Raw genomic sequence first — 27913 nt, 5'->3', positions numbered from 1 at the left:
ATCAAATACAAAGACACCATCTAAACAGAATGCTTAGTAATTGAAATGAACACACTAGTAGGTCAGATTTGTGTGTTTGTACTTTATTAATTTCAATTTGTGTTGTATCCTTTCCTGGAGCTACAGGAAACATTGTGACTTGATCTTGTGATTAGAACAAAAATAGCAATAATAGTATTAAATCCTGTTTATTGAGTAAACCCCTGTCTTATTTATTTCTTGATTGCATTAAATTTGTTCAAACTTCATTTGTCTCTAGATTTGTGTTTGCTACCAGGAAATGTTGCTGTAGCTATAATTTAGACATACTGTAGCTATTATGAATTATGGGTAATTTGCGATCTTACATGGCAGAGGAGTTTCTGAGAGATGCCACTTAACTCAAAAACACATAAATTAAATACCCATTTCCAATTTCAAGGTATTTATTAATGTAATATGTTTATACAGTTGTACTAAAAGTCATTCTTAAACTGAATAACAGTTAACATTTGTCACGTAAAATATAAAGGGAAGAACTTTGTGGTGGATAGTAAAGAGTGTGGATTACGCATGAGTCATGTGTCTTTACTGTAGATGCATTTGAACTGTGTAGTTACTTTTGGTCCTTTTACACTTTGTGACCCTTTTTATTTCTTAAAATTTGTTTAAAGTCTTGTATGCATCATTACAAATATTTGTTCTTATTTATTTTTAGGTGATTAATTATAGCCTGTTTAATTGCTTTATTTATTAATGTTAAGATTAATGTTTTTGTTTTTCTTTTAAGTGTGACTTAATAGTGATAAACATATTTAATTTCCATTTTATTTTTTTTATTGAAGTTAATATTCAAGATTTATTATTATTGATTTTATTTTAGATCAATAGGCATGTAAGGAACAGACTAAAATTGTATACATATTGTTTATTTATTGAATACGTGTGAAATGATGGGAGATGAACAGAGAGACAAAAGGTCATCCAGCTTTCTGTGTGTCATCCAGCAAATTGTATTTATCCCTGAGAGCAACTGGTTTGTACAGCATACAGTATATTGCCTCGTATACTCTGTCAAGTTTCTTGTCACAAAGAACAAAAATGTGCAAACTGAGAGTGCATAACTTGCCTGTGTTTCCCTTTGAAGTTAGTTTATAAATCTTTTTTTTTTGCTGTTACTCTATACTGTATTTCACTAAGTATTCAGGGTGTAACATTAGTTTGGCTTTAAATTAAAAATATTTTATAACTCAGAGTCAAGCAACATCTTATTTTTCACAATAATTAATACATTAATAATTAATTAATAGATTTATTAATCCCATTTACTGTACATGAAATTGGTGTTGTAGCCCTAAAAGATTGTAGACTAAAAGACTAGCCTGGCACATCTCAGAAAAAAAAACACTGTGCACCTTCTATGTAATGGAAAATATGCAGTATATCTTTTACTTTCTGTCTGTAAGGCTATCAAAGACTTTCTGCAAACTGAGAATACCATGCATTTCAGAATCATTAATTTCTTCAGTGATTTCTTCAGAAATAAGCGTATTTCCTAATTTGTCCTGCTAAAGTCATTCTCTTTCCTCTTTGTAGGTTTCTACATCCTGTGTCCCTGCTGCTAATTATGAGTTGGTAAGTATCCTCATTTTACTTTTGTGCACCTGAACTCCATACAGTGTAGTTTTGTTTAAGTTTTTACTGCACATCAAGCCCGATTATGTGTAGGGACATACTGTAATGTGTTTATTCAGATGGGTTCAACTATTGCTAACAGAGCACGGTAGTTGAACTGCTGTTAAAATTCCCAGTGGAGAAAGCAGTCCAGCAGCCTTGCCTTTTTTGGTTTGGGTTGCAGATGTAGAGGGGACTTCAAAAGGTTTGTTTTCCATATTCTGCCTTTTAGTTTCATCTAAGCTGGCATAGCACAGAAGCTTATGAACCATTACCTGTAAACACTGCTGATATTTTTCTGGAATTTATGATTTAGGATTATTTTTGCTAAGTGGACTAGAGACTTGATTGAGTAATGGATCTGTATCCTTACAAAGAAAAGTTTCCCAATAATATTACTTTTTGTGTTTGTTTTTGATGTTTAAAGATAGGTACTATACACATCTTTAGATATACAGTATGGAGAAAATAAAAATGTTTGTTTGCAGAGCTCAGTATAACATGAAAGCCTATGTTGTCTTTTATATTTTGCCTACTTATGTAACATTGTGAGAGCAGCTGGTCTTCTGTTGCTTAAGAACTATAATTTTTTAAACAACAAATGCTGTAAATAGTGAAAAAAATTAAAATATTATTTCCATTACCTCTTGTGTTGTTACCAAAGCTATTAATATTCCTCTTTAATAAACAAAAGGTTTTCCAAACCTTTTTTACCTAACAGGGAAAGTGAATTTGTTCAAAATATTGTTTTGCCTTTCACAGCACAGTTTTGTGCTTACATTCCTTTACTAGGCATGTTTTAGTTTTTCCCCAGGATGCCGTGTTACCACTTTGCATAGTTTTGTAAGTTTAATAAAGAGGAGTATCCTGTGACATTGCCTTGTAGCAATTTCTATTTCACTTTTGTCCAGAGAATCACATAAAGTGGCACTAATTGCAGGGATTAATGGTGATTGCTTATTTAAACATTAATGATCCCAGCAATAAAAACACATTAAGGTATTCTTTAGGAACTGGACATACAAAAAAGGGATAAATAAATAGAAAACTGCTAGAAGCTCAAAGCTGCTAAACTCTGGAGAGCTGTAAAAGCAAATATAGATTCCAAGCATAACAATTGCAGTATTTGCAATGGAAATGCAAGACACAATATTAATAAACTAAAAGCAACGCCTGCCTCAATAATTCTCAAATCTAATACTTATTTTCCTATGTTAGAATTTACTGATGTGTGGTTAATTTAACAATCTGGTCATACAGAGTATCAGAACTACATAAAATGTATAGAAGCAAAAGTTGAGATGTAGTTCAGAATCTTAAATCTATATTGTTTACATCTGACAGCACCTGCAAGTACTTAACATACTGTACATATGTGGTCAAGATGAGTCTTCTCTGAATTTTTAAACATCTTTTAAATAGAAGTCTGCAAGACAGTAGTGTGTCTTCAAATTCAGAACATAATGTATATTTTAATCTTCACAAAATACTGTAATTCGCTATCATCTTTGAAATCCAACAATTAGACAGTTTAACACTGTAAACTACAGGTCAAACAGAAGGTGAGAACCATGATATTGTGAGAAATTTGGCCATGTATAGATTTAAATAATGCTTATAGTTCAAAATTCTCAAAATATTTTCTTTTTTTTGGTAGATAGCTGTGATTAATGTTTCTTTTTTTAAAGTTATGAATGATCTAATAAACCTTTATTAGGTTAACATCTCCTTTATCCTTCCCAATCATATACACAGACCACAACAGGATATTTCCATATTTACCTAAACTAAATGGAACTATATTTTAGTATATAGCATTTACTTTTGTTTATACTGGCTAAAATAATGCCAATATGTCTAATAAATAGGGAATAAATTGCTCCATTCTCAATGATACAAGACAGAAGGGGTAGAAATTTATAAGTGGTAATCATTCTAATAATTAATCTTGTTTTCCCTTATTACTTAAGGGGATAACTCTTAAGTAAAGGAACAATTTGCTGATAATTAGTGGATAGCTTGTCTTCTAAATGCTTGGTCTTAGGGATACAATTCCAAATTCCTTTTTTGGTTAATTTCTCTGCCTAGAGATACTGTAGGAGAAGCTCAAGATTTATGAGGCTTGGAGTCAGTCTTTCTCTGAACTTAGGTAATGCAAGCAGTAAATTGGGTTGACAAGGTAGACTTTGAAAACAAGAAAAGCAAAAGTACTCCATCAAAATATGGACAGCACTTATTTTAAGTAAAGAATGTTGTGATGATTTATTTCCTTTCTGTTTATCTGAGGAGTTTACAATATTTATTGTTCTTACTTGATAAATACTGTATATCTATTCTTTATATGCATACAGCAAAAAGACAGAATGAGATGTTTAGTCCCCTGTAGTGTCATGATTTGATTAAAATTAATTAATATTCCTACTCCTAACTCACTGCAATTGTATGCTCCTAACACAAACCCCAAATCTGCAATGTTATCACTTTAACGCAAGGTAGTGCTTTACCACTTACACAATTAGTTTCTACATGTTTGTTTATGGTACAGTAGGATTGCCATGTGTAATGTACCAAAAACATGATATTTCATTCTTTTGTTATTGCTATAGCAAATAAAAGCAAGTTGTAAGTTTTAAATAATACTAATTAGCTAGGAATCACTACAAGATCTCAGTCTAAGGAGCACAGGGTACTGGTGAAATATTTTACTAGACAGTATATTATTTAGGAACAAGTAATAGGTTTATTCCATGCTGAAAAAAAGAAGAAAGAGAACACAACGTTTTGGCCGTGGAGCCTTCTTCAGGTGAAGAAGGTGGAGCCTTTACACCTGAAGAAGGCTCCACGGCCGAAACGTTGTGTTCTCTTTCTTCTTTTTTTCAGCATGGAATAAACCTATTACTTGTTCCTTTGCAGCCTACGCATGCTGACGGAGCTACCCACCTGAAGTATATTATTTAAACAAGCAGGGCTTAGATGCGCTGCCTTTCGGGGTATAACAAAGTCTCAAAATAACTTGAAACAACAGGAACTGGAACACCTCGGGAAAACCTGAACAAATGTCAGCCTGAGGGCTGTGCACAGTGATGCTGTGATGTATGTTACATGTGTTTTGCGAACTGGTTTGTGGGCAGGAACATTCCAGAGAAGCACCCTCATATTTGTTTGTGCTGGATCAACAAAGAATGTTTTTATTAGCCAGGAGCGGGACAGACCAAGAGCCAATGGAATTTCAGCCCCGAGGGTACTAACTCTTCCAATATGATAACTTACTTCAGACCCCACACATCCTCCAGTGCTCACACCCTCATTAAAAACATAGTCTCTTTAAAATGGTATAAGTGGCATTGACACCACACAGACATGGAATTTCCCTAAAAAAACACCCATTGTAGTTTCAGGTAAAAGCCACTGGTGGACACGGTAAGCATGGCTTGTGAAAATAATGTAGATCCAATTAACAGAGTTAGGGACAATATTTTCAATGCTAAAAAACACGCAATGATATCATTTTTAAAAGGCAGAAATTGGCAGACTGTTAATGTTTTAACACTTTCTTGCATGGATAGTCCTACAATAGTCCTACAATACTGTATACAACAATATAAAGTATCTAGATGAACAGTATTAACTTTCATGTAGGGATGTTTACATTCCTTGTATAATGTGAGACTGAAAATATCCTTTATTTGCAACAAATGAATTACTTTATTATCTTTGTCCTATTTAATAAAAAACATAAATACATGATCAAACAATTATTTGATATTTTAGACACTTACAATACAATACGTTATCATTCCCCATTAGAAAAAAACCTTTGCTAAAAATTGTCCCCTGGAAGGATAATGTATTTAAGTATCTCCTCCCTGAACCCTTGATTACTTGTAAGTAAGTAATTACTTACTTACCCCCCCCCAGACCGCCTTCAAGTACTTCAAGGAGAACCCTCTCCCATAATAAAGTTATGTCAGTAATCTCTTTCAATGGGGTTATTGTCTTAATATTTATGTGAGTTTAACCATTTTGCATAATAGGGTCAAGTATTCAATAAGAAAGGGCTCTTGTATACCAACGTTCAATAATGAAGCTTTGCAAAAATGAAATAGAAATCTTTAAATTATAAATGCCAACTGTTTGTCCCAGCTGAAAAAAAAAGATCTGGTTTAAAGTACTAATGATATAATAGTACACTTGCATTGCTTATTACCCTCTCTCACCGAATGCAGATTAAATTTGATGAAACAAACATTTGAAAAGGATGCTTTTTTCAGAAATCATGCAACAAAAAGATCAAATGGAAATACTAAACCATGAACTTCAATATATATCACAGAAGGCAGAGGTGATCTAATGACTTACAATACTTTAAAATCCCTCTAGGGCTGATCCCTGTTCAGTATTTCCTAATATCTGGTCATAATTAACATCCAAATACAAAAAAATGAATTGTAATTATGTGTATGTCTAATGCTGCCTAATATAGCAAACTATACTGTACATACTGTGACTAAAGAAGTTTGCATACAAGAAACATAACTTTTTTGGAAAGCAAAAGTTTAATTTATATAGTACCGTACAAGCGTTCCAACTTCCATCTTTGTCCGTGACATCATTCACAACACAGACTAAGCCAAACCAAGTTGTGTTTCTCTACTCAGCTTGATTCTAGCTAATCATCCTTTATGATGTACTATTTACATGTGCATTCTGGCACTGAACAAAGATATATTTAAAAATGTGATAATCTAGGAAGAAGCATTAAAGTTATACAACTTACATGGATCTGAATTTGAAAAGGCTTGTTTTTTCTAGGAAGATTTTTATCTTAAATTGCATCTGTTTAGCTTCTTTCCATGATGATGGTCTTATGATAATCTAACTATTAAAAGCTGGTTTGTTACTGTCTTAAGCAACAGCAAAGCTTGTCTGTTCTTTCCAAGAGGTAAGCTGAGGTTCCTCTGACACACATAAATAAACATGAATGACATTCACATAATCATATTACTGTCTTATAAAGCAGAAAATCTGATTGGAATCGTGGTTCACAAACCTTCAAAACAACTTCCAGTGTGAGGTACTCCAAAGACAGTATTTATGTACTGTATACTGTATATGTTCAGTTTACAATTGTTTATTAAATCAGAAGCAATGGGAAACAGTTATGTTGGGGTGTTACAAAAAATGTTGTCTTATGCAAAAAAGATGGCAAAGATTTATTAATTAGTGTCGCTAAAGATTCTCAAAACCAATTAATCTTAAAAGTTTCTGTTGTATTATTAAATGTATGACATGGTACTGATGCCATTGACAAGTCTATGCCACTGCATTTCACAAGTTGTTATGCAAGAGCATTTTTCATCTCCATTCCTTGTGTATCTCACTTGAAGATTGTCTTTGAAGTCTTCATCTTCCCATTCTAGTTAAAGCGTTTCTGAATTTCTCTGTAGATTTTTTCCTTGCCAAGGTAAAAAAATGATAGAGTGTAATGTGTTAATATAAATATTCCACTTACTACTGATTTTTCTATGGATAATTCAAGAACAAAAAAAGCACAAGAGAAATGTAACACTGTATAAATTGTAGGCTGTATAATATTTGCCATGGTGTCTTACTAGCTGTCTGTGGGCAGTTTAGTGATACATTAAATCTCTGTAGGCTGAAATCTCTGTGTTCCTTCTGTTTGAAACTTCATTTTTTTCGTGTTTTTTTTGCTACAGTACATGAACTTGGATATTTATCAACAACATATAAATCGCCACCTAATTTGCTCTGGAAATACTTGAGAGAGAGTAAAATAGTATTTCCTTTTATGGCAATATGCAGCGCTTTAATGGAAGGCTAAGGCAATAATCACCAGTACTACAGTATGGTTAAACATTCACCTTTAAAAAACAGTACAGTAGGATATCCAATACTGTATATAATATAAAGAAGAAATTATATTCACAATTTTTGTAAAGCTCCATAATGCCTTTTAAATGTGCTCCTTAATTATGACAGACAGAAGACAACTTCAGACATTTAGTTTAGTATTATATTTGAATTCCACATTTGATAGCTATATAAAATTGGCCTGTATGATATCGCTGAACCGCGGTTTTAGAGCAGGACATATCCTCATGAAGAGTCTACTGTACCTTCAACCATACCCAGGGAACTAATTAACTGTGTTAATGTTAGCAAAAGTACAGTGACATATTGTACTTCAGTTGTGCTATAGAATTAATATCATACTGTAGTTTCAAAAATGTATTTTAAAAAGAAATTATAGTAATTTAGTTTAAATAAAAAAAAATCAATTAGTGTTTCTGTAAAATTAAAAATCAGAAAAAATATTTTGTTCAATGTATTTTGATATTTTCCCTAAAAAGTATTAATGATAATGTTATTTAATATATAATATTTTACATTATGTAACTATAAACACTGTCCTTAATTTACAATGTGTAATTTAAGGAAATAAAAATCTGGAAATGTTGGTGTTTGGACATTTTGAGTTATTCTCCATTTGTCCTCAATAATTCATAATGTTGCTTTCCAGAAATCATTAGATGTCTTCTATCATAAGTAAAAGCTGAATGTTTATGGTTACAGTGCTTATTAGTAATAACCAAAATTTACCTGTAGGAGTCAGCACAGACTGGATGAGCTGTAGTACATTTTTCTCTTCTTCTCAAACTCATTATGTAAAGTATTTAGGACCATTGCTCTCGTTCTTTGAGTCTTATGAGCAAAAGTGTTCTGCAAAACTGACTACGTGATGATAGTTTTTTTTATTGTAGTTTATTCCTGAGCATTGATATGTACTGTAAGTATCTTTAAATAAAGAAAATAAATTCCTTTCTGGTGAGTACTTGTGATCCAATCTTTCAATAAAGCCACTGTTATTCCTTAAAGCCACAGCTGGAACAGAAAGGGTTGTGCTAGGATAAGGAAGCTGTGGTTATAGAGTTTAGAAATTCAAAAAAAGTTATTGTAAAGGAGAAGTTTGTAACCATTAGCTATACATTTAAGTTGTAAATTAAAAAGTAGTCTTGTCTATATGCTTGGCAAGCCTGTGAAGAACAAAAAAATCATTGTGAATCCCACTTCCTTAATTGTGCAAACAGTATTTAAAAGCTTTTAAACAAATGTATGATCTTTATGTCATACTTCACATGTTTAATTCCTTAGGTTTTGACATTATATTTTAATATCTCAGGCAGTTTTTTTTTAATATACTGTACAGTATATATTTTAAATCTTATCTATACATTTCTAAGGATTTCTAAAAATCCTTTGATTTAGTTAAGAATGAATGCAAATGTGGTGACGTCTGTGTAATAAAAATAATACATAAAATATGAGAATGATGCAGTGAAGTCCATGATATATAATACCCGTGAGGATGTAGTTCTTACATTCTGGTTAGCCAGAACTGGTAAATTGAGATAAAGGCTGGTCTTTAAAAAGAAAGAAAACACACATGCTTTTTTGAATAAAATGCAACCACAGACAACATATTTGTGAGTTCTAGGGATCTATGCTAACAAAAAAGCCACAGTACAAAATCTTGATGAAGGCAGGCAGGCAAGCAAAGGTCAGACCAACAAACCGCCTTGAGCCCAACTTATCCCAAACCACAAGCACGATGGAATTAATTTGAGCTGTGGCGGGTGAAGAAGCTTATTTCCTGCTGCAGTTGTCCTACCCTACTTCTTAGGCAGGGAGGGGTGGTTCCATGCTGATTCAAACACCACAGCTGGCAACCACCCTCTCACAGCCCTATGATGAAAAATATTCCCCCAACATCTTTCCAAAGAGGCCTCAATTTGTAATGAAACAGTACTGAATGAGCTTTCAGGTTAGCGGAAACAAAACACAACATGTGTTACAGGACTTTGTTGATGTATACAAAAGTGTGAACCACTATTTCATGAGAAACACTTTTATTTCCACACATTCTAAAATTCCCTGCTCCCTTCCAGTCTGTTCCTATTCTCTGAGTTGCCGACTGAAGTATTCATCCCTCTGGCATTGTAAGCACTGCAAACCAGCAAATGAAAAGCGAAAAAATAGCTTGTAGCATCAGTGGAAACTGCTTACAACACCTTGCTTGACAAAGTCATAAAGAGAAAAAATGTAGGGCACTCCATTAGAAACGTGGTTATAGTGGTGTAGTATACTGTACATAAAGAAGCCACAGTGCTGGGAATCATGCGCATTCATTAGTCAGACTGTGAATCAACATGGCCTTATGCAGCACTAATGTAATCCCCAACAAATATAAACTAACAAAAAATCCAGTATTTTTAAAAGGCTTACCATGTTAAATTTAATATTTAATGTAGTAAACCGTGGTGAACTCTTGGCAACAAATAGTAGTGGTTATAACTCTGGATGTTGGGGTACCAAATCATGGGTGGTATGCTGTTGTTGTGATCTTGAGCAAAATACTTCATGCAAATTACTACAGTAAATGCCCTGCTGGATAAATGGGTCTCCAGTGCATTGCCTGGTAAAACAAATATATAAACAAAAGAAAGCTGTGCTACAGCATAATAAATACTAGTTCTTTGGTAACTGGGATATCAAGATAAAAAAATATAGGTGAACATCAGAAATATTGTGCAAATTCAGCATGGATAACTTTAATTAAGGAATATGTTATAAGTAACCCCATTATTGTGTTTAGTATAGAACGTAGTAATGTATTGAGGTTATTGAGGTACAGTATAGAGTACATGGAAAAATGGTCCAAGAAACCTACTATGATATTTATTAAATATAAAAGCAGTTATTAAGAGATGAAACCTGTGGAAATGTTTAAGCCTTTCTGCATTTAAATATCATTCCTGTACTGAAAAGAGGCATAGCAGACCACAAGCTGAATTCTAGGCAATCCAAAGTCTGCAGTATTGCTTTGTTGCAATGACCTAACCTTCACTGATGGCCAAACCAAATCTCTGATACAAATTTCACAGTCCTCTTGAAAATGAGCACAATGTTGTTTTGGAGAGTGTGAGGAGTTTATTTTCATAAAATATTAATCTCAGCCTGTTCAAAAACAGACTTCATGATTTGTTTTCTTTTATATTGTAGCTGCGTTTTTCAAGCAACCTCACATATCTGTACTTGGGCCCTCTAATATTGCAATATTCAAAATTAGCAAATTATTAATAAATGTCTGAATGTCTGAATTCGAGTTATTGATGATGACTGACATTTGTAATCCTGCACAAATAGATTTGCACAAAAAATCCACAAAATCTTGGATAATTTATTAAATTGAATGAAGTTATTATGCTAAGGTGGCTTGTTCTCACTCTGTAGGAGATGGAAGATCAGATTTTCCATTGTGACTAACTGGAAATTTTATTACATACTAGTGACTGAGCACATTACTCCTGAATAGGGAGAAGGGACTCATTTGTTTTTAGTCATCCTTATAGACACAACTTAGAATTGAGAAGAAAAGAAAAATGAAAACCAGTTGAGGAATACACATTTAGGCAGTAAGATACATGTTTATTTCACAACTGAGAACGTCAGGTCAGTAGATGATATCTTAAAGCAATATTGCAGGGAGCTGCAGGGTGGTACTGTATTACCATATTAGGCTTCATAGTCTTAGTCTTAGAAGCATTGAAATCAGTTAATATTAGAATAAGGTTAACCAGTAACTCTTCTTTCTTTGTGATAATGAGAAGAGGATGTTTGTTCTGAAATGTGATAATTTTATAGGAGTTGTTTTGGACACCATACTACTTAGTTCTAAGGGTTTGAGTCTAGAAGGCTAAACCTCAGGCCTACTGAGCACTGTAGTACAGTAGGTCATAGCATTTCCATTAAGTTGTTTAAATATAAATGAAAAAAATGTATAGAATCATATGGAAATGTTTACACAGATTTACCTGTTTTGTAAGGAAGCTCACTTGTCAATGCTGCTTCTGGAAGTGTTATCCATAGCCATAATTGATTGACTGACACACCGAAGTAAAAAGAAATACAGAATTATTGGAGTAACTGCTAACATTACAAGGCAAATGGCTTAAATCCAATAAATTCCATGTTGAAAAATATATAAGGGTACTCCAACTACATGATTAAGTAGGCCATTTAATTTTTCCTGTTTGTGTTTCTTGTTTTTTTCTATTCATTTTTATGAATGGTGGTGTTAAAAGATGATGATTGATTATTGGATTGATTAAATTATCTGAAACATATATAGCCAGAGCATGTTATTTAATTTCCTCTAAAATAAATACTACTGTTTGTTCTCCATTTAAACATGCACTGGAGTTTCTTCTGTTGTTACAGTATTTCATTTTAAGTTTTACCACCCCAGCTCCACACTACTTCTTTGTTATAATCCACCCTGCCTGATATTCTGTCCTAGTTACTAGCCTTAATTAGACAAAAGTCTGTGCTTAGCACAGAACTACTGTAATATCGCTTCAGAAATCCATCCACATGAGGCCATAAAATAGCAGAAGCTAGGGAAACCAGGTGCTCATCTCCTTAGCTATTATTTTAACCTTAAAAAAGTATGACTGAGAATGACAGAGAATATAATAAAAAGAATAATAGTATTTTCCCTTTACATGCTTGAGAACACGTTTCCTTTTAAAGCAACTAGTAAAAGATCCAAGTTCCAGATTTTTTTTTCTATTGGTCTGGTTCGTGGTAGCTCTCTCACTTTAATATAAACAAGTTGAAACAAACCAGATTAAACCTGGCACATGACATCATGGATTCCTGCAGCCTGAGTTCTTATAAATAAACATTTTTTTTCTAAAAGAATGATTTCTTCCTTTGACAGGGAATGGGCATTTGGCAGAGTGGTTGGTATGAAGCCTTGACTGCTGTATATGGTTTGCAAGAGACTCTCTGCTAACTTTACATGTCTGACTAATGGAAAAGAAATTCTTCTTCTAAATATTTAAATGTATTGTTTATAGATGCTCCCACATATGCAGAGATATACTTTGTCTGGTGTTCAAATTGACTACTGCTACCAAGCTTATTTGCTTCTTTTAAACTGATTTTTCTTCAATGTGTATGATCTTTTTAAATATGACAGTACACTGTATTTGAATTTTCAGGCTGCTTCAGTTTGCTCTACATTTTTGTTTTCCTAAATCTGCACAGGATTAGTCTATTTTTTCTAGCAAATAAGAACAATCAAAGCTGTGTTCTGTAGTTAAAGTACAGTGTAGAAATTTGCTTGGAGAGGTCTTTCTTTATATCAGCATCATGTTTTATCTGCAACAATAAAACCATATCTTGATATGTTTTCATATCATTTGTGTCATCGTTTAACTGCACCTTTTATCACTACTGTATGTGTGATAAAACTTAGCAGTTCAAGTAGAAAAGGCATGGCCGACTCCAGAAATTACAATTTCTATCCTGTTTGTAAAGCTGTCTCTGGCAGTCAGGTGAATCAACCTCAGCCAGCTATAGAAGCCAGTACAACAATTAAGTGGCACTCACTGCCAAAAAATTGCAAGTGAGACTCACACTGATAATGTTCTTTATTATACTCTGGGGAGACAGCCATTTCTGATGGATGAAAACTCCTACATCAATGTCAAACCTGCCTTTGCTGATCTTGAATAACAGATGTCTACAGTTCTGAAAGGTATTTCTATTGAAAGCAGACAAACAGGAGGCATCTTTCTGCATTTTACAAGTAGAAAAACCTGCCCGTTTGCTTCTCTGCATTTAAAGGAAAATACATTTCATTCAGTGTAAGTTTATTGCCTACTGCTGTCAGCACCAGATCAACTTACAACATGTGTGTAAGTGTCTGTTCCAGGGATGAGCTGTCAGCTGGGTGTGCGACTACAGAAAATGTCCTTTGTAAATGTGTGTTATTTACCTTATTCTCCAAGGTTAATGGAGTGAAAATGTCTTGCTTCCACATGGAATATTAACTCTCACTGGAATGCTGTGGCTATAAAAGGATTTGCTGGACAGCTGTTGCTGCTGTGGCGAGAGTTTTCTTTTACACTCCTTTTGGTTAATATTAAGATGGGTTACTCTTTCTAACAGCTTCTCTTCCCCCCTCTTCACCTTTTCCCCAGCCTCCAAGTAATGACATCGCATCGAAGCATGTAGACACAACGGTAAGTAAAACACTTGGAAGTAAATGACTTACTGGATGATCTTCTGTGTGTGTGATGCTAACTCCCACTCCATTTTTTGTTGTAATTAATTTACCTATTACTTGTTTCTAACTTATTATTTTTTGTTGTTGTTCTCTGGTGATCTGGTCTCCATATTCTTTAGAGAAGCAGAAGAAGATGATGTTATTATCATCATCTTTAAAATGTTAGACACGGATAGTATCAACTTGTATTAGTAATTTTTTACTAAGAGTTTTGGTTATTGGCTATTTAGATGTTTACTCTTAATTGACAGAAATATCATAACACTTGGTTATGATTTCTGACTGTTGCTCTGTGTGTAGGATTTTAAAGATTATGAGTCAAGTCTGTGGACAAAACATTAAGTTGAACACTGTGCAAGAGGCAAGTAAGCTGGGACAGGAGTAAAATGAAAACAAACATATTTTTAATTCAAAATTAAAAAAAATGTGAAAACATTCAAAATGATCAGACCATACATAAAACGTGGTGAAGGAGCTCCTGTGCTTTAGCGTGACACAGTATCATTGGTCTCTGATCTTAACGAAATAAATGTATTCAGGGATCAAATGCACAATGATTCCATTCTTTCTTTCTTTTTTCAGTACACACTTGCTCAACCACACACAGCTGTGTATGACTAACATTATGAGGATTTGCATTAAATAAAATAATTTTCTATTTCACATGGCCATGCATCACCACAATCGTGACCTTTTGATACAGAAGCACAGTTAGGAAAAAAGCAGCTCAATGGTCAGGAAGACCAAGTCTTTGCTCTCCATAATGATTTTTTCAAAATTGCCTATTATTGTGATGCTTTAGCACGGGGGTTCTCAACTGGTGGGGTGTGCTCCACTAGGGGGACACATAACATCCAAAGGGGGTCACGATAGCTTTTTATATATGGCTAACTTGAAATACAGTACGTACTGAATTTTTCTGACTAAAAGGCAACATTTATTACAGCAATTGATACATAGAAACAAAAGAATTGCCTTCTAATCAAGGGTCTCTTGATATTCATTGTTTTAGTCACTGATTTGTGTCTGCTGCTAACCAGCAAATTCTTCGAAAGACAATTTTAGATAATGAATTCCAGAGATACTTTCTGGACATAATGAGAGAAAATCTTATTTGGAAACTTGTGAAAAGTCCTTTCATCTGTGAAGTTCAGTCCTTGCCAGAGAACAAGGAACTAAAGTTTTTGGAAATACAATTTGACCCAACTGCCCAAGACATCAGTTAACTTTAGAGTTTTTTGGTTTTTGGTTGAAACACTTTCCTGTCTACCCCAAAACAGGCGAGCAAACTCTGCACCTCCTCGTGCCATTTTTATCTACCCGTCTGTGAAAGCTTGAAATTTCTGCACTTTCAATGATCAGAAGCATTGCAACAGACTTGATGTTGAAAGTGACTTGCGTTGCGTTTCTTCCATAAAACTGAGGATTTCAAAACCTGTGGCAAATGAGCAGCTTTTGAGCTCACATAGACAATGCTTGAGGCGAACTGTTCAAATAAATAAACTAATTTTAAATGTGAATTTTGGATCATACTACCTTTGATCTGTTTCCCTGTTTTTAAAGTAAAATTATTTTTAATTGATGTAAGATTAAGCTCACAAATAGCAATTGAAATTAAACGATTTTTAAAAATGTTTAAATAAAATTATTAAGCCATACACTAAGTGGGGGGTATGGTTTTGTGTTAGCTGAAAGGGGGGCATTGTATTTCAAAGGTTGAGAGCCAGTGTTTTAGAGATACCCATATATTCTATTGGTACAGTAGTAAACTCAAATGTACTTGTATTCAGTTGTAGCAAATGTGTTTGTACCCAGCCTAAATCTGTAATACGTCCTTTGCACAAACACAAAGGTATTGAAAATATGCAGATATTGTGCATTACAGTTCATGATTAAATATCATGAAAGGTTCTTCTATTACTGAAAAAACTTTCCTACATTTATTTGTCTTTTGAGAAAGAGATCAATTAATGAATTATACTGAATGTCCATTGCTTTCAGTTAAATTTTCTTTTATAAATTAAACTCAAAAGCAAACTCACACAATAATAACCTCATTATTCAAAAGAAACTGCTTGGATGTACTGTGTGTCATGTGTATAGAATTTATATGACACATCTTTTGGTTTTGACTGGTTTTATTTAGTTTCAGAAGGGAAATATCATGTTAGAGGTGGGAGTTTTTTAAAGGCAAGATACAGACTAAAGTTTAAAGGAATGTACAGTAATAGAGAATCAGTGTAGTATGTACAGTATATGTCTGTGTAAAGAGTGCTTATCTTTACTTTTTTCCTTGATGTCCCCTTCTGAAATTTGAAACTCAACCAAAAGGAAGACTTACTGGGTTTTCTTCTAAATTCACTACTTATGTTTACATTATGGTGTTATGTAGCCTTCACTTAAAGTTTTGGTTTTGCATTTGTGTTATGAGGATAAGATTGGATGGAATTTGACTGTGCCATACTGTATAGTGTAATACATAGAATTTTAGTGTTTATGGCATCAAGTGAATTGTTGTAGTTTGCCATTCACTCTTCAGTTAATGCAGTGTGGTAATAATTGTAATAGTTTGTTAACTCTGACAATGTGTTTGACAATGAACAGTACTGTTTTTGTATGTAATTACCAAAGGAGTCACTCTCCCTCAAATGCATTTATTATTATCGCAATGCAGCTCCTGAAAGTGTAGTAGTTGCTTATGTAAACTCACTTTTACAAGAGAAAGGATCCAAATTTTAAGTTGTGTCACCCTATCTCCTTAGCTTGAGAGGGCAGATACTTACTTATAATGTTTAGTTGGTCTTAATTTGGTCCTCCTAATTTGGTCTTAATTTGGTCCTAACAAATTAAAAGAAAAATACAACAGAACAGTTGCATTACAATAACAAACATCACATGTAACTTTAGTTTAGGCAAAATGTATTCTGCACCAACATAATCCAATAATAAATTGGAAAACCACTGTAGCTTGCTAACAGTCTCAGCAGTATGATGATGGTAAACTGTCTTTGTGTTTAGAGTCCTGAAGTAGTTTCCATGTGATTTCTTTGGTGCATGATTTTCTTGTTCAAGAAACTTATGTTTCGTAGTTGTACTATATTTGTCCTAACAAACTCATTTATTTTAACAAAGTGTTACTTTTAAACTACCATATGGAAAATAAAGTATAGTATATGCTTAGATGTTCCATGAATATACAGGATTCTTGTTTGCTGTAATGAGGAAAAGTGTCGCGGGCAGAACACGGTACTTTGAGACTGTCTCTTCACTGTCTTCTGGATAATCACATATTAGGTAGTAGGAAGTGCTGGTCTGCTCTCCGAATTTACTGGTAATATGAAGCTATCCTTTGCCTTCTAGCTGCTGGGTTTAAAATAATTTTATTTTGTGGCAATGACCACTGTAGATGTTCAGCCTTCAAGCAACAGTGTCATCCCGTACTTTTTATGAGATTTTAAACACTCAATAACAGTCTCTCCAATGCTGTCACCCCACACACTAATTGATGGTGTAGCACTCTATTTCCTAAGTCTCCCACAGGGCACTTCAATGAGAGTTATAATAGGAAACAGATTTGAGGGAAAAGGCCACCAGAGTAGCAGCCTGGTGTGGAGAGGGTTAAGCACTAGGAAAATTACAATGCAGTACATTAGCAGTTCATTTCCAGCTGCAAGGAGTCAGCTGATGAGAGTCTGACCCCAACAGGGACCAGGGTGGGGCAAAGACGAGAAAATCTACAGAACTCTGGATGCCAGCAAAACACAACATGGGAAAGAGGGAGGAGAGTTTCTGTGGAGAGGGGAAAGAGAGAGAGCATCTTGGCTGTACTGTAAATCGGCGCCAGGCATGTGGCATCCTGTAAACAGTTTCAGCTTAAAATAGAGCCCTTTTTCATAGAAAAAGGATAGTTTAGAGAACAGAATGCATAACAACAGTCAGCCTTCTCCTTCCACCATGAACCCCAGCAACTCTCTCCGGAGAAAGTTTGCTTCTTTGAGAATGCCCTGGCGATGGAGCACTGGCTACCTATTTAAGGTAGGGTTCAAGGGTCATAAAGAAAAAAGATGCGTTATAATCCTTCCACTGAAGTTTCATTTTTGGTTTTGTACGCTTAGGTTTTGCATGAATTTTCATTCCAAGTTTTTCTCTGAAACTTTCTATCGCACTAAAACTGCCTGCCCCCCTTCTTTGAAATGTATTGGATCATCCTTGTAACCAGTGCTTGCAGATGTTTTTAATAATAATGATGAGTTTCACAGACTCTTTTGGAGATTTCTCAAGAGTCATAATTGTAGGCAGATCAAGGAAATGTTGAAAGTTTTGATTTGATTTTGAAGGCTTCGATATGTTCAAGTCGCTAAAGAAGATGTATTTACTATCCTCTGTTTTTTCAGGGGGTGATTTCAGGGTGGGAGGTAATTTGCTTGAATGTTTAGTCTCTGAGTTCTCAGGCTTTTTTGCTATGTTTGCTGGAGATATTCAGAAATGTATATTCGTTTGGGCTTTAAGTACTGTAACTGTGTACATTGTTTCAGTATTAACATTTGTTTTGTGTTAAAGAAAATATTGTGCTATACTGTAACCATATACAGTATAGAGAACACTCATGTGGAAAACTCAAAGAGGATTATGACTGTTTTTAACATATTTCCAAGGACAATAAGCATTTTTCTTTAGTTCCTGACAATATATGCAATGCCCCAGTGGTGTTACAACTGTTTTGATGCGGATATTATAATGTCCAAGTCAATAGCAAGCACTTTACTCAGCACTACACTCCCAAGTCAATATAAGGCATTTCTTAATTTCCTATGATTTTTTGCACAACATTGTAACATGTAGTTTTTTCTAAACAGCTTATATGGTAAACATAAGTCAAACTACTGCTACACTTGGACAGATTTAATTAGTTTTTCAAGAAACGTTCTTAAGTGACCACAGCACTTTTTAGAAACCATGTCACAAATTGTTAATGTTAGCTGTGGTCTGTGTGTTGTTTTCCTGTTTCTTTAAAAACTACTTTAATGCAGACCAATGAAACAAATTATTTAGAGAAGCTGAGATGGTGACTCATTAATAAAATGGGTAAATGATATCTGTGAACAGAATTAGTAGCATTGGAATTTTTCTTGTATTAAATGTGCTATTGCACATTTTATATATTAAGTTAGTGCCATTGCTCTATATGTCACTATAAGTCCAATTTTGTGTACAAATACTGTATAACATGGAATATCTTAAAATACTGTACATGCAGTTTAATCAAAAATTGTTTATAATGCTTGAAATTTAAACAGTCAAGAAGTGTAAAGTACTATATAAAAGCCTTTATACATAATAATGAAGGGAAAAACTTGTCAATTGTATATCCAGAGAATATGAAGAAAAAAGGTCATCTAGATTTAGAGTGTTTTACATGATAGATGGCTAAAGATCACAGCACTCTTACTTGCCTTGCCTTCCATGTACTGATGTCAACAAAGACTGAATGTCTCCTTTTGATTGGCTTCTTTGTGAATTAGCGTCAATGCAGGAGCACAGGGGTTGTTAATAGATGCTAATGCGAAGTCTGTTTGTTTCCTGTGGAACAGAAGCCAGGGATGAAGAGAAAACCAAAGCATGTTGCTCTATGCAGTTTTATTGGAGTGCAGTGAAGTTCATCAGTCAACCCATTCACTCATTTGATAAACCATTCTGTCCCCTCTGGTAATTTCTTGCAGTGTATCAAAGTGTCTTGGACGTAACAGTTTTAAAAAAGTTCTCCAATGACAGTTTATTTTTGTAACATTGTCTCTTACGTTTCTCAGTAAGTGAAAATTGAATTAATTTCTCATTCAATTGACTGTTGAATCAAAGAGCATGACTTCAATTTAGGAATTAAAGACCTCAATTTTCTATTTCCACCCTTCTTACCACACCTTTTTCATAATAAAGTATTTGCTGCTGTAAATACTAAAAATGCCTTTTTATAAAGCCAGTGAAAGTAAATAAGGGACTCACAATGGTTTGATAATTGTTTACCAGAAATAACTATACTGGAATTGACTTGGAAGCTCATAGCTGTTACTCTTTAATTTACTGTATAATTCTTCTGTTACACATGCAGAACCACTCATGTTTTGTTCTTTCGTAAACTATTATTTCTGCTATAAACTAAAAACTTACTTCAATCAGTATACCTACAGAAATTAGTATTTACAATCTGTCCAAAATTATTTCACTAAAAGTGGTCATTATTATGGATGAATTTGTTGTCATAGTTAAACTAATGTTATTTTGCTTATTAAAGTAGTGAAGACTACAGCTGGAGATGGGGGGGCAATACTTTTAACTACAGTATGTATGTGTTTAGTTATACTATATATACTGTGTACTGTATATACTATACTGTAGTTAATGATCATGCTACATCATCTTATGAAATTAACATGTTTTTGCCTTAAGAATTGCAATTACAATTTTATGAAAACATTTAATTTAAAAAGACATTACAAATGAAAAGAATTTCCCAACTGAACATGTCCTGTTCAAGCAGCCATTAAAACAAATGCAGCTACACTGTCTAGTATTTATGAAAATTGAACATTTGAACTTAAAAAACAGGTTAATTTGGTAAAAATTTGGTTCATAACATAAATTAATGGCATTCTGATATTTTTTAATTAAGATCACATTAATGGGCAAAATCCTTGATTTATTAGGCTACTTAATATCAAATAATCTTTAATCATTTAACTATGGCTTTTAGTTTTCCTTTTTTAGATTCTGGAACTGAAGGGACTGAACACATTTTCATTTAAGAATCTTTTGTCAGGGAGTGGAGTTTCTTTTCTCTTTCCAAACATGAGATTTTAATTTGTGGAAAAGTCTTAAATCAGTTATTGTTATACCAGAAAAGTTCATCCCTGTCATAACACAATGATATATTGACAACATGCTTTACAAAACAACCTCTTGCAAATTTCTTCATGATTTTTACTGAATTACATTTGCTTAACAGGCCTAACTGTGTTTTGCAGGTGTCCAATACTGTTTTCTGTGTTTTTAAAAAGTGATAGATAATCTTTATATATTTATTTCATTGACTTATTTCATAATCTTTTTAATAACGAAGACATACATACACAAGTATTCTCATACATACTAAAACCACAACTATGCTATAACTGTTAAACAGCTGTGATAATGTTATTTAAAATGTTTACAAAATAAATAATAATATTATTGATTACTAATGAAATTATTAATTATTCATTCATTCTTTCTTTCTCTCTCTTCTGGAAATGGCTGCAGGAGCTGACTGAAATGAATACCATAGACATAATGTTTTTACCCAAATCTAGTATCAGTTATACAGTATATGAGAAATGTCAAAATCTTCAAAACTTAACATAATTATTAGCTTGAGTGAATACTATTATATCAACATATTTCCATTCATATTATTGATAATGCACTGATCAAAATACATGTTTTTAGGGTTCATCTAAATCCTCCAAGAGTATGGAGTCCCACCGTAGACCTTCTCGGTAAGTCCAAAGATTTTATTTTCTTTTGTTGAATTTGGTTTAGTCTAGTTACTGTAAGTACACTCTTATTGAAAAGCATGTGGGATCCTCTGTCCCGTCCTACACGCCTACACCGCACAGTTGTGTTTTATTCACAAAGTTATAGGAGTTATAGGAGTTATCACATATTTGTTTGCAATGCTTCTCATTTCCATCCACATTTTACCTTTACCATATGAATTTTCATTATTATTATTGAATGACAAAGTCATTTAGTTTTTGTGTTTTTTCATATAAAATAAGAAGAACATAAGTTTGTGGCATGCTAGCATAAATACTGTATGCATGTTGAACACATAAAGTGACATTTTGGTAAACATGTTGAAGGGGAAAAATGTGTTCAATGCATATAATAATAAAATATTACTGAATGTCCTTTAACAATTTTCTGAGTACACATACTGTAAGTGATTGGACTGTTCTAAATCTTTTTCAGTGTTTTGGGTTGCATCAAATAAAATATACAGTACTACAGTACATATGAGATGGACTCAAACCATGAAGGATGTTTTTATAGACCTTTTCATTACTTTCTTTGATTGTACTATACAATGGAAAGCTTAACATTATGCTACTATGCAATGCAACAGTCAATGTGTCAGAAGCATACAGTATGTGTGCACACCAGGAGCTTAGCCTGAAGCAGATTGAAGGCTTGGATGTGGAAACTGTGAAGCTACATTCCAGTTGTCTAACTTTCCAAACAATATAAAATGAATTACCCTCAGATTATTCATTTTAACTACCAAAGCAGATAATTGGATATGAACTTGAGGTCATAGGGGAAATATACAATACAATGTACAGTAATTTCAGTATTTTTTGCATTTCGAAGGTGGTTACCGTAACATCTATATTTTCTGTTGTGTAGTACAGGGTTAATTTCTTAAATATAAATTTATGGTTTAACCACTTGGATTCATGGACAAAGGGACAAGACATGACACTCATCTTTACTTAGTTTAGTTATCCTTTTGCATTTATTAAAACTGAAGCCTAATACAGTACATAATGTGAAATAAACACAAAAATAAAAAAAATCAGTTTATTTATGTATTTGCTAGCTTGTTTGATGAATACTGAAATACAGTGGATATTATATGCACATAGAAATAGTGTTGTGTGCTGTATTGTGTCAGTAAATTCATGTTCACTTGGTCTGTTGACGAGGGCAAAAGTATTAACAGGAAAGAGTCACTACTGTAGGTTATACTCACAGCTTCATCACCATATGTAAGGAAAAGCATAAAATCATTACTGTATTTTTAGATACAGTATCTAAAATGGCATGCATGATTTACAGAAACTTGGTTGTGATACACTTTAAGTCTGAATGTTCTGAAATATACATTGATTAATATGCTGAGGACTATGTCATCACATTCACAATATTCACCATATTTTAGTATGCACATGTGTGCAACTACTACAGCTTGTAAGTGTTTTTTTGTGTGAAAGTAATGGTTCAAATATTTCACCACCTAAAATAATTCTACAATCACTGGTAATATAATCTACTGTGATACGCTAGACACCTTTTCTAGGTATTTTTTGATCTGCATTTTGCCTTTCACACTAGTTCTCAAATTAAAGCTTTCTGAATGGAAAGTAATGAAGATGATTGGCAGGGTGGCACAGTGGTTAGCTTTGCTGCCTATCATCTGTAAGGCTCTGGGCCCTATTCCTGGGATGCTTTCCATATGGATTTTGTATGTTGTCCCCGTGTTCGCATGGGTTTAATCCGAATGTTCCGTTTAGCTCCCACAGTCCAAAGATATGTTGGTAGGTTAATTGGCTTCTGGGAAAAATGGCCCTGGTGTGAGTGTGTGCATCTGTGGCTGTGTGTGCTCTGTGATGGACTGGTGTCCCATCCAGGTGGTATCCTGACTTGCGCCTTTTACTTGCCTGGATAGCCTGCTGCTCTGCTGTGACCCTGTATTGGATGAAGTGGTTAGAAAATGGATGGAGGAATAATAATGAATACCAGATCATCAGGATGAGTGGAATGGCCTTCTCATTTGTCAATGTTCTTGGGTTCTTATCACATGAGTTGATAACTGAGAGAATTGAATAGAAAGCAGTGTGTCAACTTAAAGAACATCTAATTAGGCAAATGGTGTACCGCAAGGAGCCATTTTAGGGCAGTTCTTCTCCTGATCATTATCAATGATTTAAATTATGTTAGAGTTACAAATTACTGGAAAAAAATACATATGGTAAAAACAGAGGGAGTGTGGTCAACTGAGAAACAGCAATGAGGCAATTCTAGAAGATTTAGAAAAAATCAAGGCTTTTTGTTCCTCATTTTATTTCAAACCAATAAATATGTAACCAATTTATGGGACACTTCAGGTTAAGAGGCCAGTCAGTCAATATTTTAAACAGAAAAAAAGAAACATACACTATGCAACATGTTGTACAAGTCCAAACTAAAGAGGCCTTTAACCTCAGCATCAACATTCACAAGTTTATTTTACAATAAGAAGGAACATACACTATACATACTGTATCACAAGAAGGATTCTGCGATGCAGGAAGCTATGCATGAAAGAGATCTGAGTGTTTAGAGTGTAGTGGTGGACACTATCAAAGCCTTACTGACCCTGTTACTAAATACCTCAATCTAGTGTTTCTACCTGGGGCACTTTATTGTTAGAGTAGGAGGAGGTTATTGTGGTGGAAATGCCACTAGGGTTAGGGAGATGGTTTACTGCCTTGGGAGGGTTTGAAGGATGGAAGGAGGTGAGCATGGGATGGTGTTTTACATTATTATAGTGTATTATATTGTTTTTCTAAAGAAATGTGATTACAGAATGTGTATAATTTGAAACAAGGGAAACTATGTTTCAGTGTGACAGAGACTGAAAGGAGATTATTAGAAACTGAAAGGGAATCCAAATAGGAAAACTAGGAAATACTTTATCACGTAAGGAGTTGTGGGTGTCTGGAACCAGCTCCCTAGCTAGCTGGATGGATCTCACATTTTGGGGTACTTCAAGAAGTGAAGAGACAAAACCTTAGATTCACTTAAATTACCCAAACCAGACTGGCAGGATGGCCTTCTCTCATTTGCAATCTTTCATACTGTATGTTCTCATTTTTATTTTATTTTGAATTGTACATACTTGCATTGAATACAGTGCATACAGAATGGAGTTTGCTCACTTCACATGAAACAGATAATTGTAAATATTATCATTTTGCTAGTCTTCAAATGTAATATACTGTATAGGGTATTTTTAAATAAGTATTTACTGTATAGAAATGTGAAAATGTTTACACACAGATGAAGTTCGAAATTAAATAAATGTGTAAATGTTCAGTAATGCAGATTCTAGTTGCTGAAAACATTTCTGGCAGGAATCCAAACCACAGGTATAAGGGTTAAATTAGTCAGTAATGCTTGAGGGATATTGAGAAACTCTGTGGTAAGAAGTTGCTGTGAGACTTACTGTGGTTATAAATCAACGTTTATGGTATAATATTGAAAAAATGTTTGAGCATTCATTCACTGATTGTGTTTATAGCATTAACATTTCCACAGGCATTGCATTATGTGTAAATAAATGTAAAAGCACTACAGAAATCAAGAATTAGGATGAACATAACTCATAGTTAATGCTATTAATTATAAATACATTATTTTGTCAACACAGTGAAGTACATACATTGACTTGCAACTGGAGCCCGTATGTTATCCTAAATGTTTATGGTCTATTAATTAATATTAACAAAACGTGTTTTGTAATATTACTGCATTCCCATTTACACCGGTCTAGATTTTGCTGAGTCTTTGAAAAGTACTGTATTTAGCATTGGAATCCACAGATGCATTTCACAAGCTTGTGTAAAATATCCTCAAATCATAGCAATATAGAGCCCTGAGTTGATAGCTGTTAATACTTTTCAGCTTCTTACACTTTGCTCTTCTGTACTAATAGCAATTACATACAGTAGATATTACAAACAAGGACATAATGTTTTGTAGTGATTCAAATACTACGGGAAGAAAATACAGCATTCTCAGGGGTCAGAATAAAAATTCAGATTTTACCATTGAAAATAAATAATTGTATTTTAATTTGCCATGTAAGTTTAGCTAGAAGGCACTGGAAAAGGAGGAATGAAAAAAAACGACTTTAAAAAGTTAATCCATCTGAACAGATGTCTGTGTCTTTACAGGAGCCTGAGTCTGATCCAAGCCATGGATGAGAGTTATGATGTGGATCTTGTCTACATCACAGAGCGTATCATCTCCGTGTCCTTTCCCAGTAATGCTGAGGAGCAGAGCTACCGCAACAATCTGAAGGAGGTGGCAACAATGCTGAGGTCCAAACATGGAGACAACTATTTGGTAAAGCAGAGGATATACTGGCTTCTGTGTTTTTCCTGGTGAAGCTGAATTTCACTGAATTTTGGTTGCTCTTGTGATCGTGCCTTATTTAATAAAATCTGATTATTTCATTGGTGCCATTCCAAAGTTTTCAAGGTTAATTTTATTTGGATGGCTGCAGAACTTCATATAAGTCTGATCAGTATTTTATTTATCAGCTGGTATACAACAACCTTAGTTAGCAGCTGTTAAAAATAGCAGATAATGTACAATTATATTGGAATTATATATAGACTATGAATTGCTCTGTTTTGTGTTCTTTATTCTTTACCATTTGTAACAAATTTTTAAGTCTCTAAAGTTTTTAAATAAAGATCAATAAAAAGTACTAGACATACTGTAGTGAACCTGTTAGACATATCGTACCTACTATGTTAATTTTACTTTAAAACAAGTAATATAGAAATGAAATATTCCAGCATGTATTAAACAAGTGTGCTTTATTTCAGCTCTTTAACCTCAGTGAAAGAAGGTATGACATTGCCAAGCTAAATCCAAAGGTAAATTTACCAGATGTGCACATATTTATCAGACTTGCCTATATTAAGAGAAGACAGATATCTCAGGGAATGACAAAATCTGAGTACAAGTCTAGGGAAGTAAAATTTCCTACCATGTCTCAGATCTATAATTCTAGAATTTATTTGCAAGCACTGTGGGTTTTACCCTGGGATAACTGTCACGTATAAATTTACATTTTGAATCTTGAGCAATCTTGATCATTTGGAATGAATTTAAAAATCAGTGTGTCAATCAATCAGTCCTGTACTATCTTTAAATGTTGATGGGGACATCATGCAGTAAATTATATTTTGGACATATATTAACCCTTTTATTAAAACAGTAGCCCTTCGAGTCCTATCAGTACAATGTACAGTATACTGTACACCGTGGTATACACTGTATGTACCAAGAACAAGTCATCTGTAGTGTTGACAGGTATGATTTTCTGACTGTCTTTTGTAGGTTCTGGATTTTGGTTGGCCAGACCACCACGCTCCTGCACTTGATAAGATCTGCAGCATCTGTAAGGCCATGGACACCTGGCTGAACACTGACCCTCACAATGTGGTGGTGCTTCACAACAAGGTGTGAGACTTCTTTAATCTGCTCTCCTTCCCCCATCTTCACACTCTGTATCTTTTCTCTCTGCTGATGTTCTCCTGTCATGGATATGAAAATACTAATGTTCTCTCATACTCTGGAGGAAGTAAAGTGTCAAAAGGAAACAATCATTATGATTTTTTTTCATAATTCTAGGGAATCTAGAATGTTAATGGTATGTACATCACAATGGGGAATCATAACCCTGTAAGCCCAATTTTATAAGCCATACAGTTCTTTATTTTTATGACAATGATTGCTTATAGTGCTTTTTTTTTGCTTCAGCTACAGTAATACAACACATAACGTGGTGAATCAACCCTCTAGCATACAGCTAAATGTGAAGCCCTGTAAAAATGTCTGCCACATAATATTATGGAGATCAGATATTCATATATGTGCCGTATAAATTTGTGCAAAGCATTGTCTAAAGCTTACTGCATCCAAAAGTATATTTTAAAAATTACATTGTACAATTTTTACATTGTGCTATATTTATAGTCAGCAGATGGCAATATAGAGCCATTCTCATTCTTCAAGACCTCACAGGTCTCTCACATTGTCAGGGCTGGGAAACAAGAAGTTTGGAATATTTAAAAAAAATATTTTAAAAAATAAGCTGTATTTGAAGTACAGTATGTGTTTTATATCACACACTTTTCAGTTACAATTTCTGAATTTTTCATTAATCTACTAAAAAAAAGAGTTGAAAAAGTAGGAAACAAAGTGCTTAGATAGGACTGTTTGTATTATGTTTTTATAGAGGGGTTTTCGATATCTCTAGTTAAAGTTCAACAGAAACAATATTTTTTTCCATTTGTATATCTATCCTTGTCTGTCTTTTCTTTTTTGTTTGTGTACAATGTGTCTGTTGCGAATTACTATTTTCACAATGCCATACATAACCCTACCACCACATGTTTCCTTTCCTTAGAGAGTATAAGCTATGAACATCTCTAGAAATTAGCTTTGATGTTTTTTTATCTGTTTCATAAACTTGAATAATCCCCTCTTTGCTTTCAAAATGTATTAATGATGGGA

The 27913-nt window shown here is 33.8% G+C and overlaps 1 protein-coding gene across 10 annotated transcripts in view; it reads left to right on the top strand.

Moving 5' to 3' along the window:
• The window catches only part of tns1b (tensin 1b), a 262650-nt gene that overhangs the window by 155058 nt on the left and 79679 nt on the right, over positions 1-27913 (top strand). For 9 of the 10 annotated variants that reach the window (XM_088931354.1, XM_088931353.1, XM_088931352.1 and 6 more), the window contains 6 exons: positions 1576-1614; positions 13722-13763; positions 21287-21336; positions 25558-25729; positions 26218-26268; positions 26735-26857. In XM_088931354.1, the coding sequence (XP_088787480.1) occupies positions 1576-1614; positions 13722-13763; positions 21287-21336; positions 25558-25729; positions 26218-26268; positions 26735-26857 (477 nt within the window). Of the gene's footprint in view, positions 1-1575; positions 1615-13721; positions 13764-17620; positions 17843-21286; positions 21337-25557; positions 25730-26217; positions 26269-26734; positions 26858-27913 lie in introns of those variants that run through there. The other variant, XM_088931359.1, reaches the window with a different exon arrangement.

This window comes from Atractosteus spatula, chromosome 13 (genome assembly GCF_055471065.1).
Source record: "Atractosteus spatula isolate fAtrSpa1 chromosome 13, fAtrSpa1.hap1, whole genome shotgun sequence".
Lineage (NCBI taxonomy): Eukaryota > Metazoa > Chordata > Actinopteri > Semionotiformes > Lepisosteidae > Atractosteus > Atractosteus spatula.
Note: the sequence above shows the minus strand (reverse complement) of the source record. Positions and strands in the feature narration are given on the sequence as shown.